At 37.7% G+C, this 15197-nt stretch overlaps 1 protein-coding gene across 1 annotated transcript in view; it reads right to left on the minus strand.

Annotated features, from left to right (window-relative positions):
• sorcs3b (sortilin related VPS10 domain containing receptor 3b) overlaps window positions 1-15197 on the minus strand; it is a 144983-nt gene that overhangs the window by 47134 nt on the left and 82652 nt on the right. Inside the window, exons 3-6 of the mRNA XM_055162445.1 lie at window positions 11544-11637; window positions 9919-10077; window positions 9750-9823; window positions 2697-2761 (exon numbers count right to left, since the gene is read on the minus strand). Of these exons, the coding sequence (XP_055018420.1) occupies window positions 2697-2761; window positions 9750-9823; window positions 9919-10077; window positions 11544-11637 (392 nt within the window). The remainder of the gene's footprint in view (window positions 1-2696; window positions 2762-9749; window positions 9824-9918; window positions 10078-11543; window positions 11638-15197) is intronic.

A 15197-nucleotide genomic window follows, 5' to 3' on the forward strand; every position in this document is an offset into this window, starting at 1 on the left:
AAATTCAAAATAGTTATGATATAGAAAATGAGTGTAGAATCCCTCAGTGCAATTTGTCAACTGCACTGATGTTTATTTAGGTTGAAAGCATTTCGCAGCTTCAGTTCTGGTCAGAATGCTGGTGAACACTTCCTTATATCTGTCTGTAGGGAGGAGCTAACTACACTGAAACTACTCTGAAACTAACACCATACTTGTTTACAGTTTCTGTTTGTTAGCAAGATCTATTCATCTGTCCTGAGTGAGATTAGCATAATCATTCAGGCTTTTTTTTTCAAGCTGTTTTTTTTTTTTTTTTTTTAATTGTGAGTAATTTAGAATGGTACAAGATCTTCTACCACAAGATCTCGTGCAAGTCATATTTGCCACAAAACTAGTGAGATTTTCCCCCCCTATGTGTTTAGATTTGGATTGGACAAAAAGTGTTAAACGCTGGTGAGTTACATTTCTTATAGCTCCAAAAATCTGTGCCAGAATAACAAAAATGTTTTTAAAAATCAACTTAAGTGTTAGGCCAAGATTGAGAACCAGATTGAACAATTTATCTATTTTAAATTATGCCAAAATTGCGTCTTATGTCGTTCTCCTGAACCCAATCACTTGTCTCATCTTTTTCTTGTGGGCTTTTCTGTCTTGGAAAATAATTACTGTCTGTGCTTAACGATTTGTACAACTATATATAACCTAAAATGACCCATAACATATAAACACTGTCAACCTTGAGACACAAAACATTACATTAGCTCCCAACACAACAGGATACAGTCAGTCATTCACTGATTAGAAATTTAGCTGAGGTTTTCTATTGGATGCGGTCACAAAACCAAAACATAAATCATACACATATACTGACCTCTAGCATTTTAATTAACCATACTCTTAGATTCACTCCAAAGCTTTTCATCTCTCTTGTCTCATTGGATAAAACTGAGTCTATTTTCTGTAATTTAATAAGTTCTTGGAAATATCTGACTTGCAAGCAACAGTAAATATCTCAAACTATGTGCTTCTTGCCCTATTTGAAAAAAAAAAAAAAAAAAAAAACAATTGAAAGAAAGAATATTTTCCCTATAGAAAAAAATGAAAAATCTGGAAAAGAAATAGTGATATAAGTGATCAGATTTTGTCACAGGATCAGTATAGTAAAAATTTTACAATCTGATATATCAATTACAAATTAGTTGGACCATATGTTATGTTATTAAATTGGCCAGCGCCTTTCCAAATCCTAACTTGGTTTTGTCTGAAATGACAAATTATAAGACCTGTACCCTTTTTTGAACTTCTATACATGATTTTGTTTTGCTCTTCTATCATTGGGTTTCAGAATGATGAAAAATGAGGACTGTTGCCATAACAGGTGACAATCTAAAACAAAATATTAGATCTTTTAGTTGGTAAAAAGTTCTCAAAATGTCACATAACAGGAAATTGAAACATATTTTTACTCGTCTGTATATTGTGTAAATGTTTTCTGAATGTACCCACTAAGTTCAGTTTCCTTCATGTACCTACATTTCCTACTCAAATTAAATAAAAATTCTATATTTTCACTTTGACTCATGTATCTCCACTCTCTATTTCACAAGAGCTAATGCATTTGGTCTGTGATCTTTCCAACCCTTCTTTCAGCATGAAACAGCATAGACATTAGTATACTTAAAAATGGACTCCTAAAACTAGCTGGAGCATGTACGGCAACAGTACAAAAGTTCAGTTTCAGAATCAAAATGGAGAGTTGGCTGGGGTGGATTAATAATAAGAGGAGATTTAACCCGGTAATACAGGCTTTTGAAGTGGAACTTTTCAATTGAGACCTAGTTCAGATTCGTGAGACAAAACTAAAATTGTATGCTAATTCCGACTCCGCTACTCTTGCCGCACGAACAAAATGAGTTATTTTTTCCAGTGTCGTAGAAAAGCCCGGTAATTGCTTTGACGGAATATGTGCACTGTTTAGAAGTAGGAGTCGCGCAGTTGGGTCTACGGGACACTGGGGATAGATTAGCGAACAGGCTACATCCATCACACCTCTAAAACTCGCCGCTTTTGTTGGAGAGGTGCCTTTTGTGCTTTACAAGACTTGGGGGAGCAATCGGAGCAGCCGGAGCAGGTCTCATCTTGCCTGTGACCTCGCTGTAAATGAGGGGCCGGAGGGGTCCTTGGGGTCCCTGGTGATAGGAGGAAGGAAGAGGCGGAGGAAGAAGAGGAGGGATTAGGGAGAGGAGGGATTAGGGGGAGGAGGAAGAGAAAGGAGGAAGAGGAGGAGGGCAAGGAGGAGGAAGGAGGGGAGTAAGAGGAGGGAGGAAGAAGAGGGAGAGGAGGAAGAGGACAAGGAGGCAAAAGGACGCGGGGAGGAAGAAGAGGGAGGAGGAGGACAAGAAGGAGGAAGAAGGGGGGTAAGTGAAGGGAGGAAGAAGAGGGAGAGGAGAAGGAGGAAGAGGACAAGGAGGAGGGGGAGCAAGAGGAGGGAGGAAGAAGAGGGAAAGGAGAAAGAGGAGGAGGAAAAGGATTGAGGAGTAGGAGGGAGAAAGGGGAGGAAGAGGCGGGATGCGGGAGGAGGAGGAGGAAGAGGAGGAGCAGGGAGATGGGGGAGGAAGAGAAGGGAAGAGGAAGAGAAGAGGAGGAGGAAAAGAGGGAAGAAGCAGAGGATAAACGGGAAGGAGGAGCAAGAGGAAGAGGGGGTTTGGACTCACGGTTCTTGGAGATGCGTGTTTCAAGGTGGACCACGTCAGGTTCTTTGTCCAGACCCATCACAGCCCTGTAAACAAAGGAGATGAGAAAAAGGTTGCGTTCAGGGGCAATGGGAGGACAAGTCTATTTTAGCTGAAGTACAATTGTTTTGATCGGAGCAAAGGTAATTTGTCTAGTCCTATCATTTGTGCTCATTGCAGCAAAGCAAAAAAGCAGGAATGTTTTCATCAAGTCACAATTACATGAAATCTTTCAAGGTTCTACTTACATGATAAACTATATTTTACCATTCAAAATGTGAGAGACATAGGCCAAGCTAAATGTCACCATCGCACTGCTAACCACAACTAGCACAATTTTGAAGGCAACGTATCAAGTCTTCAAAAAACAGATCAAAAAACAGAAAGTTACAACTACAAAAAATCTTTAAAGGTCCTACATGGCAAAAAAAAAAAAAAAAAAAAAAAAAAAATCACCCTTCAAACTGTGAGAGAAAGCTAGCTAACTAGCAGTAGCCAAAACAGTGAGGAGTTTATTTTATCAACACAATGCTAATAATAACTAGCCTGCTAACTGTACCAGCCAGGCCCTTCTTCTGGGTTTGTGATTGATTATTTAAAATGTTTTATTTAAAAATGGTATTCTACAATATGAAGATAATTGGACAGGCTGTAATAAATCATAATTGGAGTTTTAGTGTATTCCTAGTTTTATTATTATCTATTATTCCTATTTCAGTCGTGGATTAGTCCTCCTCTTCAGTCCTGGAATCAGTCCTGGGTTAGTCTTGGTTTAGTCTTGGTTTAGTCTTGGTTCAGTCCGTGGCGTAGGCAGCACAAAAGTTTGATATAATCTCGGGTTAACGGGCAGGTGCGGTCCTGTACTGCGCGGGTGTGGTGTTGTACTGGGGTTTCCAAAAATGGACCCGTGCGGGACCCTGCGCTGTTGGGCTCCATTACGGAATAAATGAATCTTCAGTTTGTTACATAAAGAAGGAGGAAAATAACACAAGGACAACAGCAGCAATAAGTTTTAAGAAGGAAGTAAAAAGGGTTGCACCTAGGGCTGGGCGATATGGATCAAAAATATATCTCGATATATTTTGCTATATCTCGATATACGATATATATCTCGATATATGTTCAAGAAAAAATAACCCCCTAAAACTGAAAACTGCAAAAACAAATCTGCCAAATTCCACAAGGTCTTTTTTTTTTAAATTGGAGTGTAAGAGGTCGGCAGTTCATGTAGGAACATTTAAGATTACAAAAAACCCTAATTACATAAATAATAATTTAACTGGAAAGTAAAAGAAATAATATATATTTCCTCCTTTTCATTCATAAATAAAACAACTCAACACAAGCTCATCTTTGCATTAACTCTGTTATCCAGACCAGAACCATAACCATGAGCTCATTTAGCAGAAGAAGCTCATAATGTTCCTTATTTCAATAGATCCATGTTTCTATCCAGCAGTGAGGAGCTCTGAGGTTTAATCCCACAATCCACTGCAAATCAAATCAAACGTTTCCAAACACTATTGTACAAGTGACACTGCAGCAGATTATTAATTAAAATCTTCTGCATAAATAAACTTTACATGACTAAACTTTACAATATATAAAGTATAATGACTATAGAGCCACATCAGCCCATTTGCGATAATAATGTGTTTAATGCAGTTTTGCGCACGTGTTTACATATTACAGAAACGAAACTTAAGCGCATGGCTCATTTGCATAAACAGCGGACTTCTTACGCAGCTCAGCTCGTTTAGCTTCTTTCTGGCTAAAGGACGCGACTCGGTGGAACATGAGGATGTGCTGCTGATGGTTTTGTCTGTAAATGGTGGAAAAGGTTCGTGGCGCTAGAAGCTTTTCACTGGCACCAACTTTCGGCGTTCACTGCGACAGTGACGAGTGAAGGAGACACGAGCGAACAAAATCAGGGAGGCGGAGGCAACGACAGAGAAGGTAAACAAGCGAAGCGACGAAATCAGAATTGAATATAAGCATTATATCGATATATACGATATGTTAGAATTCATATCGAGTATAAAAACTATCTCGATATATTTAAAATATCGATATATCGCCCCCTAGTTGCACCTGTCCTGTCTAAGAAAAGTGTATAAAGTGTGTGCTGAGGGGTTTTACAGCCTTAACACAGATAGAATAATTGTAAAATATAAAGTTGACTACTTCGTGGATTTCACCTGTCGCGGGTTATTTTTAGAACGTAACCCCCGCGATAAACGAGGGACACTGTACTCTCACTTCGCAACCTGTGCACATGGCCTCCCACTTGTCCCGACCGGGACGGAAAACGGATAATTTCTTGTACAAGTCATTGTTAAATGCGCATTTGTGCTTCAGCATGTTGCAGACTGACCGACTGTTTGTGTCTCGCTCCTTCTGAGTCACAGAGGCCACGAGAGATGCTCAGTTTAATGAACGGTAATGAAAACCCGGACATTTGCATCACTTTATAAAAAAAAAACCCGGACATGACGCAAAATACGGACATGTCCAGTGAAAAACGGACGTTTGGTCACCCTGTTGTTACATTTACATATTGAAAAGCCTAGTTCTGTTTGAAAGACTTTTATTCTGGTACTGTTATTACGAAGCACATGATTGTAGCTGTTAGCTTCATGTTGCTAATAGCCTTTCTAGTTACATGGTAAATGCTCAGAACTGAAGACTGATTACTGGCCCCTTGTGATAAGATTTCTATTGCCATATCTGCCCGCTATTTTCTGTTTCACCCCGGATGTTCAATAGGTTACGGGTAAACACTATATATCCTAAGAGAGAGAGCACGTGCAAGAGAAAGAAAGAGAGCTAGAGTGAGAGACTGGATGAAAAAAAAAAACACACACACACTAGAAGAGTGAGAGGAGTGGATGGACAGCTCTATCCAGTTGAAGCCCTAACAATGTGAAAGCACAACTCCACCTGCGGCAATTAGTCTCAATCCAGAGGGAAGAAAAGAGGCAGGACTCCGAACACATCAGAGAGTCCATAAACATCACACACATGGCTGTGATGCTCCATGGCAGATATATAGAGAGATACAGCTGTGGAAATATGAAAGAAAAGACCGCTGCTATAAAGGTAATACAATATGAGCTGCTGAGACTGTGTTGCTGAGAATATTTTTATAATTTAGAAATAAAACTATAAAAAATACAGTGAAATGAAATGTGATATCTTCAGCAGAAAACTTGAATGCATTCTTTCCAAAAACTTGAACGCGATTTTTATTATTTTCAAATAAAAGTGTAATTATTTTTTTTTCTAAACAGTAATATTTCTTTTCTTATGACTGAATGTTTTATCTAATAATACTATTATAGTTTTACACTGTGTTTTACAGGCTCGACAAAGCCTCTCAGTGCACTACACTGCAACCATTATTCATGTATTCAGTATGGTGGTTGTAAGCCTCTTCTATAGCCACAGCTGCCCTGGGGTAGGGTGGCTCCTCCAACCACCACCAATCACTTACACACCTCACTTTTATTCTAGACAAGGTGGGTGTAGTGTTTTGCCTAAAGACACAATGAGAAAACTTGGTTAAAGTAGGAATCGATCTTTCAACCTTCGGGGTTGGTGGACAAGTGCTCTAATCATTGAGCCACTGACCCCACTGTATGATGTCAACATTTTGTAAAGTCTCTGCATTTTCACCAATTCCAACCCCTCCAGTTATAAAATGACCTTCAAAACCAACTTTAGTGTTAAGTGTCACTCCATTTAAACAGTTTTATTCCTCAGAGCACAAGCAGCTGGAGTTTGTGTTCCCTTGTTTTTTTCATACAAATTTAAAAACATACATTACAACATGAAAGACCAAGGCTAACGTGTCCAAAAGAGATACCGCATATTTATCTAATAATAAATAATATGGCTTCAAATATACATGACACTTTTCCTGATACTTGACATTTATAACCACAAACTCTCAAGTAATTCATTTACGCTAGGTGGGTGATGTGCCTACAACATTGTTTGTATTTCTAGATAAGATTTGGTTTACTGAACAAACATCTCCACCAATTCAGCCTTTGCTTCCTCATTTTACAAATAGGAGAAAGTATCAACATTTAGTAGGCAGCTAACTTTCTTGAAGTAGTTGAAAATTGGAACCAAAATACATGTAACCATTTCAATAGCCTTAAAAGTTCAGACTATTGTCATCTCTTCGTATACATGTATACAATTTGAAATGAAGTCTGCATTTTCCAGAGTGAATATAAAGCATTATTATACCTGTAATGCTACTGTTATTTACCTGGCTGTTTCATGCATAGCACTTACTGTATCCATCCTGCCTGCATTGTCCTTTCCTTATGGCATTTGCGATTTCACTAGCTTTGACACGTGCTACGAAGATGTCTTCCATCAATATTGGGTGAGCAGTTGAGAAGGCTAGATGACAGTGAACACAAAACAGCATGTCGTGTTGTGCGTTGGTACACGGACAGTATTCACGCTGCCATGCTTACGTGACAGGGCTGTAATAAGCCTCGTGTTGCTTTATGGTTCACGGCGGAGGAGCCATTTTGTTTATGACAGAAAGGTCGTGGGATACATTTGACCGCGCGGGGTCAAGAGGGCTGTGATTATGCAAATAGCATCAATCACTGTTCAGAGCTGCCCTACCCCGTCGCAACGGCAATGTTTAGTCAATGGGCCATCTCACATTCAGAAATAGTATATGTTTATGTTACAGGAGCTTGAATGCCATAAGGTAACAGTTACGGGAATGTCAGCACCCAGCATTTATTAGGAAACAGTCTGCTGTAAGAAAAAATGTGATGTATTGTAAATTTCAATTTCAGAAGGTTTAATCCCTGAAGTTTGCATAATTTCCTGTAGGGCTGCTCGATATGGTAAACATGATCATCATGATTATTTAGCCTTAATATATATTTTTAGCAATGTTTTATTACACTTTTGTTTGCAGATTTGATAAGTGGCGTCGCTCCCGGCTTTGTATGGCAGAGCAAGCTCCCAATATTCTGAAGAGATGATAATTAATTGTATTTACGAAGACAGCATTTCTCTAACTGAATAGCGTATTAATTGACGTCACTATAATAAATTTGATTAACCACACAGCTCTATCCCTTCATATCAACCTATTTGATATGGAATATGCTAATCCTACAAGATGATCAGGAGATGGTTACTGGACATGGGTGTAGCACAAAAATCTGCCATTCCTGGTCACTGTAAATCAGAGAACCCTATAGATGACAACAGTACAGAAATACAGAAACAGGACTATAAACCTGGAGAAGGGGGCCTTTTTACTCTCACACACCCGGCATACTGTCCTGAAGAATTCAGAATGCAGATGGCGCTGTCATCCTGCATCCACTGGTAGGAATACAGAGCCAAAACCTGTATAAATCAGCTGACCAGACAGGTCACAGCAACTGCCCACTTGTGACCGCTTGACCACTGTGAGTGAGCAGTTGAAACTAACTAATAAACTAAATTTAAATTAAAATCATTAATGAGGAGTCAAAGTGACTTCAAACACACGTCATGAGTCAAGTCAAGTGTACCATAAACATCTTGTCAATATCAGTCTTGCTTTATTAGATACATTGTGTCATGACAAAACGATCCAGATTCTTGGATATTCTGTGAGCTGAATGTAGTGGTCTCTGAGCGTACCTTTGCCTTTGTAAAACTGACTACATGTATTTTGTTTGACTGTGACCTGCCCCGAGGCGAGAGACACACTTCCAAAGGTTTTACGGGTGTCAGAAATGAAAGGTGTAAAGTTCTATTTTAAAACATCACTATTAGAGACTTCACTCAGGGGCTGTCCAAGGACTCACGTGGAAAGCACTTTTTTGTCATATATCTTTCTCTGTTAAAAGTGCAAGCTCAGCGAAGGATGCGCTGCCCATTCATAGTCTGAGAGCTGCAAGCTAATGGAATTAAGCAAAATGTAGTTTGGAAAAGATGTGGGTTTGAGTACGTGCATATGGGTATCAAACATAAAAATGTAATGCAAAAAATGTGATCACTACACTACAGACATAAGCATTTACCCCTGTATTTCATTATTTCTGATCATTTTCAAATAGTTTAATATTAGTTTTTAAAGAGCACATATTATGCCAAATTTACTTTTATAACCATGTTTTAATGTTGTCCCCTCATTAAAAATATACCTCCAGTTGTATGTTGTTTCATTCATGCTTGTTCATTAAAGAAGACATATTGTGCTTGAGCCTGCTATATAGTAATAATCTGACACCTGTGGATCATTATGTTAGAATGTGCACACTTTAAATCGCAATAATCATCTAAAACAACTTACTAAAAGAAACAAGTCTGCTGACTTCCACTTTAGAAAACTGTGGTGACCAGCAAGAGAGGATGCCACTGTAAACGTCATCACAATGAAGCACCATGAAGATGTCTGCCCCTCTAACAGCTGCACATCACAATAGCTAGTAGTAGATTTTTCTACCAAAATGACTATGTGACACTGCCTAATCCTACACATATCACTGATTAAGAAAATCAAACTGGAGAGCAATGTTCATACAGAGCAATGGGCGTAATATGAATAAATGAGAAGGGGAAATATCTCCAGTGTGATATGGTTAAAAGATCTGAAAAGTCAGTTTTGCATAATAGGTCTGCTTTAATCTATTCATCCAAAATTGCCTTCTCTTATTTTTTTTTAAACTCGAGACTTCTAAACTCATTCTGCTGTCAAATATTGAACGCATGGCTCTGTTAGCATAAAATTCATGGAGGAAAAGCACTTTCACTGTTTACTTTTAAATGTCAAAAACAACATAAAAACTAGAAGCTTTCCAGATTGAAAATTTTGAATTGGTAACTATGCCAGATAACAAATTTCAATACAGGGTCAGTAAATGAAAAATCAAAGTTGCGCTTCGAAAATTGCCTGGTTGAGGTGTTTTTTTGTCAGAATTTCTCAAAAAAATGTTGTAAGCTTGTGATGAAATTCAGTCGTTCCCAAAATAAACATCAGCGTTATCCGAAAAATCATACCAGTAGAATCTTCCCGGCATGACATTTTCATGAACAAACTGCCACTTCTTCCCAAAATCCATTGAACTGTAGAGCTGTGGGGAAAGACAAAATCACAGTTATTAGACATCGCCATCACTTTGTCTGTACACAGCAGCACCACAACATGATGGATTCCTTTTGCTTTTACCTTACTGTCATGACTGTATGCCAGGATCCAGTTCTCCTGCGCAGGATGGAAGAGCAGGCTGACGATGTTGAAGTTAATGGGGTATTTCTCGAAGCTGGCCCCTTCATCGGAGCTGATGAGAACAGCACTCTCCACCTCCGGGTCGCTAAGTATCAGTATCTAAAGTGCGCAGTAAGTACACAGTAAGTACACAGGGATGCGCCATCAGGAGGCTCGAGTAGTTCTCAAGCGTTTCTCACAAGTGCGGTGCTGTTATGAGACGCTCGTACAAGATCCTGAGTCATTATGTTAAAGATGCATTGTGTAACATTTCTGGTATGCATTATTTCTGTAAGTGGGCTTGCCTCACCACAGCTCTGACATGTAACTTGACCTGGTGGAGTCCCCTTCTTGTCTACGTGGAGATATGTTTATTGCATAACTGTGGAACATTCGAAGGTAAAACAAGAACATCCTCACTGCACTCTCCACTTCCGGGTTGCTAAGTATCAGTATCTAAAGTACACAGTAAGTACACAGGGATACACCATCAGGAGGCTCTGCCATTCTCAAGCATTTCTCACAAGTGCAGTGCTGTTATGAGACGCTGGTACAAGATCATGGAGTCATTGAGCATTATGTTAAAGATGCACTGTGTAATTTTTTTGGTGGAGTGTTTAGGTGTTTTTATGGCAAAAGAAATCCTTGAAAAACATGAATTCTTCTCAAATTTTAACTTGATTTGGTGGGTTTATAACTATTGTGAATATAAATTATAGTTTTTTTTTTATAGTTTCAAGAGGCATTTTGAGCAGAAATGTTGAAAAATATGTTGAAAATTACAGGAAGTAGAGAATTCTAAACTAGTTCAGCACGGGACACATTTTGAAAACTCATTGAGGGTGCAGGTGGGTTGGATGATAAACTGCAGTCCTGTAAACTAAATATGAGTGTAAAGTAAAATATATAAATGATGATGATCTGTGTCTATCATGCATAATTTGTGCTGGATATTTAATTTGGCATTAATAAAAACATTTTAAGCAGCCTAAACTTGCGGATGTGGTCTAATCTTGCCCACATTTTAGACAATTCCTTTCCGCTTCTCCATGTTTGGTAGAACTTCAAAGAGTCAATGAAAAGACGTTTTGTGAGAAATAAAGCGAACATCCCCATCTTGCGAGATTTGCGAACGGGAGCGGGACAAAATATCGCAGACACGGGCGAGAGGGGCAATGAAAATTACAATTTTTTGCGGGCAGGGGTGGGAATGGAAATTCTGTCCCGCACAGACCTCTGTCTACTCTAAACACACTGATGACATTATACTAATAATTTCCAAAAAATAAAGGTGTTTTCTTATATTTGCATTTGTCATATAATAATTTCCTTTGTACATTTGAGGAGTTTGAGGAGTAACAGTTATGGAATTCCCTAGTGTGAGGTCATAATTTCCAACCAGGAAGTAAAATTTTAAACCTAAGAAATTACCAAACCGGGAAAAACAAGTGTGAATATTTTGACAAAAATCTTAACAGTGTTTCAGTAAAATGAGTAGTCTAGCCTGTCAAAGTTACTTAAAGGTGTAGTTATGAGTTATTAGTGGTATTGGTAATTGTCCAGTACATTATTAAAAGACATACTACCTTCTGTTTGTTGGTGGGACACACATACAGATAGCTGAGCTGAGTCCTGGATCCCACTTTGAGCTTGACATAGGTGCTTCCGTAATCACTGGACCTGCACACAGCCAAGGAACACATTACCAAACAAATCAATCCTGAGACCCCAAAGACCCCACAAAGATTTCAGAATAAGACAGATTTTAACCCATTAACTAAAAATCATTAACCTGCGACCTGACTGATTTCTCAAAGTACACCATTCTTCTTTTCATTGATTTTTTCCTCCCTACACTAACACGCACTGTGTATAATGTTTACTGGCTAAACTTCAAATACTGATGGAGATTGATTTAAATAGGTATTATTCTCTTTGAAATACTGTATATGTGTGTAAATCATGGAAAATGTGTTTTGGTTTTGTATTGTTGTTATTTAGGCAATAAATGTGTACACACCATTTTTATGCAGCAAAAGCTATAACAAATCAAAAAAGAGCATCACACAAAAAATAAATAAAATGTGGAAAAAAATTGGCCAGTCTGGCACCACCGAGTGCCTCTCCAGCGACTAGGTCAGGAATTGGAATAAACTAGATGGTTTGCAAGAATCCCGGAAGTTGTAGACCGTGCACCGGCCATCAACAAAGAGCTGTGAAACCATGACAGGGTCCCTTTTTGTGGTACAGCAAACAATAAACAAAGCGATCGAGATGGATGTAGATGAAGTCATACATTCTGTGCTGGCAACAATTCCCGAGATCGAGGATTTAAAGACGGATTAAGGAGAATGTTTGATGAATTTTATCAAAGGGATAGATGTTATTGCCCTTCTTCCTACGGGATTTGGGAAAAGCTTAATATACCAGTTAGCCCCCGTGGGAGCCTAAACCTAGTTTTGTAGTTTTTTTCATTACTGAGATAATTATTCTTATTTTGTTTGATTTAATATTTACTTAAAATGCATGATTTTTGGTATTTTGGTAATTCTTTATGGTTAACATGATTATTTGTTGATTATTTGCTAAGAAATAATTTTATCTATTTACATTTTTCTTTCAATTAATTATTGCTAATGTTAATCATACATTTACTTAAGTAATGTAAAATTTTTATATTATTTTGTGGTCTATGGCTCCTTATTTAAAGCTAGTGCTGGTGCACCATGGGAGTGTGGAGTGGAGCCAAACAGTTTTTTGACCTCTTGTCACCTGTACTTTAAAAGTTCCGCTTTTTTGTATGTATTTGTATGTCCCAATTATGTAAATACTCAGTAAAGAGTTTTTAACTGCACTTGGATCACTCTCCGTGGATTTTTTTATTTTTGAATCATTTTAAAAGGTGGAACAAGGTGCGCAAAGCGTCAACTATGGTTTCACAAATGTGAAGCCTACCGTCGAGCGAACAAATCCTAATTCTGTCAGTCAGACAGTTTCCACAAAGTGAAACCGGCTGATGAATCAGGCTACGAAAAAATAAGTAAATAAAATAAAAAGGGCATAAATAAATAAATGGTTGCCACATTCTGAAAAATGTGTTTACAATACCCTTCTTGGAATACTTAATCTTCTCTACTTTGAAAAAGGACATAACCTTGTTAATAAACTGAGTGCTGGATTGGGGCATTTGTTGATTTCCAGTGTAAAAGGAAATGGCATCTTATGACAAGAGGTAAATGCCAAAACTTGTAGCTGTAAAGTTAAATAACAAGGGACGTCTTATGGAATAAGGAAAGACCTCTTTGGACAAGGCATCAAAATAAACCTGCCAAAAGTAGTAGTATTAGTAATAGTAGTAGTAGAAGTGATTTATCTGGTAATTTGCAGCACAACAAGGATATAGACTACAGCCCCATTGGGATCATGCCATGAAAGGATTTAAACTGAAGTAAAATGTAAACGTACTTATAATGCCTAACCCTAAACAATGAAAAAACAATACCAAGAAAGAAAAGCACCGCATGAACAGCAAGTTTGCATTTACAGTTCACAAAATAGGACTTGCTGTATATAAGAGAAAAAATAAAAAATAAAAACAAATTGAACAAAACTTAATGCAAGGGTGATTCCAACTTAAAGGTGCACTATGTTACTTTTTTGTATGCTACCTGCCGGTGTCCATGGAGATTTATTGCTGTGTCTGAAACGCATTCAATTATTATTATCTTTCTCCATTGAGGTAAGAAAGTGATCAGACCAAATTAGTGTTCAGATCTGTGGAGAGGTGAACTGTAGATCGCATGTATTTCAAGACATTTTAAGCCGTTCAACATGTAATTGAATAAATGCAGATTAATGCCATATTGTGGAACATTCAAGACATGGATGCCATATCTGTGGAGACAATCATATAGCAGACTCCCCCAGAAAAGTTACATAATGTGCCTTTAATTCTTTGAGAGTAAACTAGGATCACACGCGTCTAGTAGTAGTGGCAGCTGCAAGACGAGGTCATGTAAAAATAAAGAAGAGGAATGCTCAATGTGGGAGAATCCGTCAGAGCTAGCTGCCAACAAGTAGTGCAACTATCGGGGTCAGGGAAAAGATTGTGAGTTTCAATCGGCTTGTGCCAGAAAGTTTAATTACATTTACTGTGGTGTGAAGCTGAATCCAAATATTGCCACATCAACGGTAATAAGAATTCTGGGCATGGAGCGGAGCGTTTGTATCTGCACTATGTTGATAAGTAATAGATAGCAACTGACAAGCCATGGAGATGCCAAAATCTGAAGAAGGTATACAGTGCAATGACATCTTTTACTGGTTACTATGAGAGGTAAACATAACTTTCCAGGTTTTTAATTACTTTTTCACAATCAAGAATTCTACCTCCTTAGTCTTCACTTAAAGGTTGTATGTTATGCAAAATTGACGCTAATGAGATTTTAGTCATGTTTAAATGCTGTTACCTCATCACAAAAATACCTGGAGTTGTGTTTTGTTCCATTCACACATGTTTGAGTAATCTTTTATTATCGGGCGGTCTATAGCTCTAAAACTCAAAATGCTCTGTTCCACCTTGTGATGTCATGTAGTGATAGTTTTCAGGTTAACCACTACCTATTGTCATTGTCATTAGTTTAGTCATATATCTATATCTATATCTATATATATCTATATATATCTATATATATATATATATATATATATATATATATATATATATGTGTGTGTGTGTGTGTGTGTGTATGTGTATATATATATATATAATGTATATATACACACGCACACACACACACACACACACACATATATCAATATATACTCATAGAGTATATATCAAATATATATATATACTCTATTTAGTTCTGTTGAATGAGCATGGACTCAAAGAGTCAGACAAAGGGCCTCAATCATCAAACATTCTTACAGACAAATTTGTACCTAAGGCCTTCTTATGAACATTTTTGGCATTCACAAAACTTTTTCTTAACTGAAAATGTTCTTCTGTAAGAGCAAATCCTATGAACAGTCAGGAGCTCATGTAAGAGCAAAAATTCTACTGTTATAGAATATTATTACTCTGATAATGCAATACAAAATTCAAATTCCTCCATGATTGTAATTTTTTTTCCAATGAATATATAACTATGTGATCCAATAACATTTCTGATGTGTTTTATAGAGCATGTAGTCTATTGATTCTAACAGACTCTATACAGGCTGCAGTGAGCCTCAGT

Source organism: Boleophthalmus pectinirostris, unplaced genomic scaffold (genome assembly GCF_026225935.1).
Source record: "Boleophthalmus pectinirostris isolate CB_2022bp ecotype Guang Dong unplaced genomic scaffold, ASM2622593v1 HiC_scaffold_5, whole genome shotgun sequence".
NCBI lineage: Eukaryota > Metazoa > Chordata > Actinopteri > Gobiiformes > Gobiidae > Boleophthalmus > Boleophthalmus pectinirostris.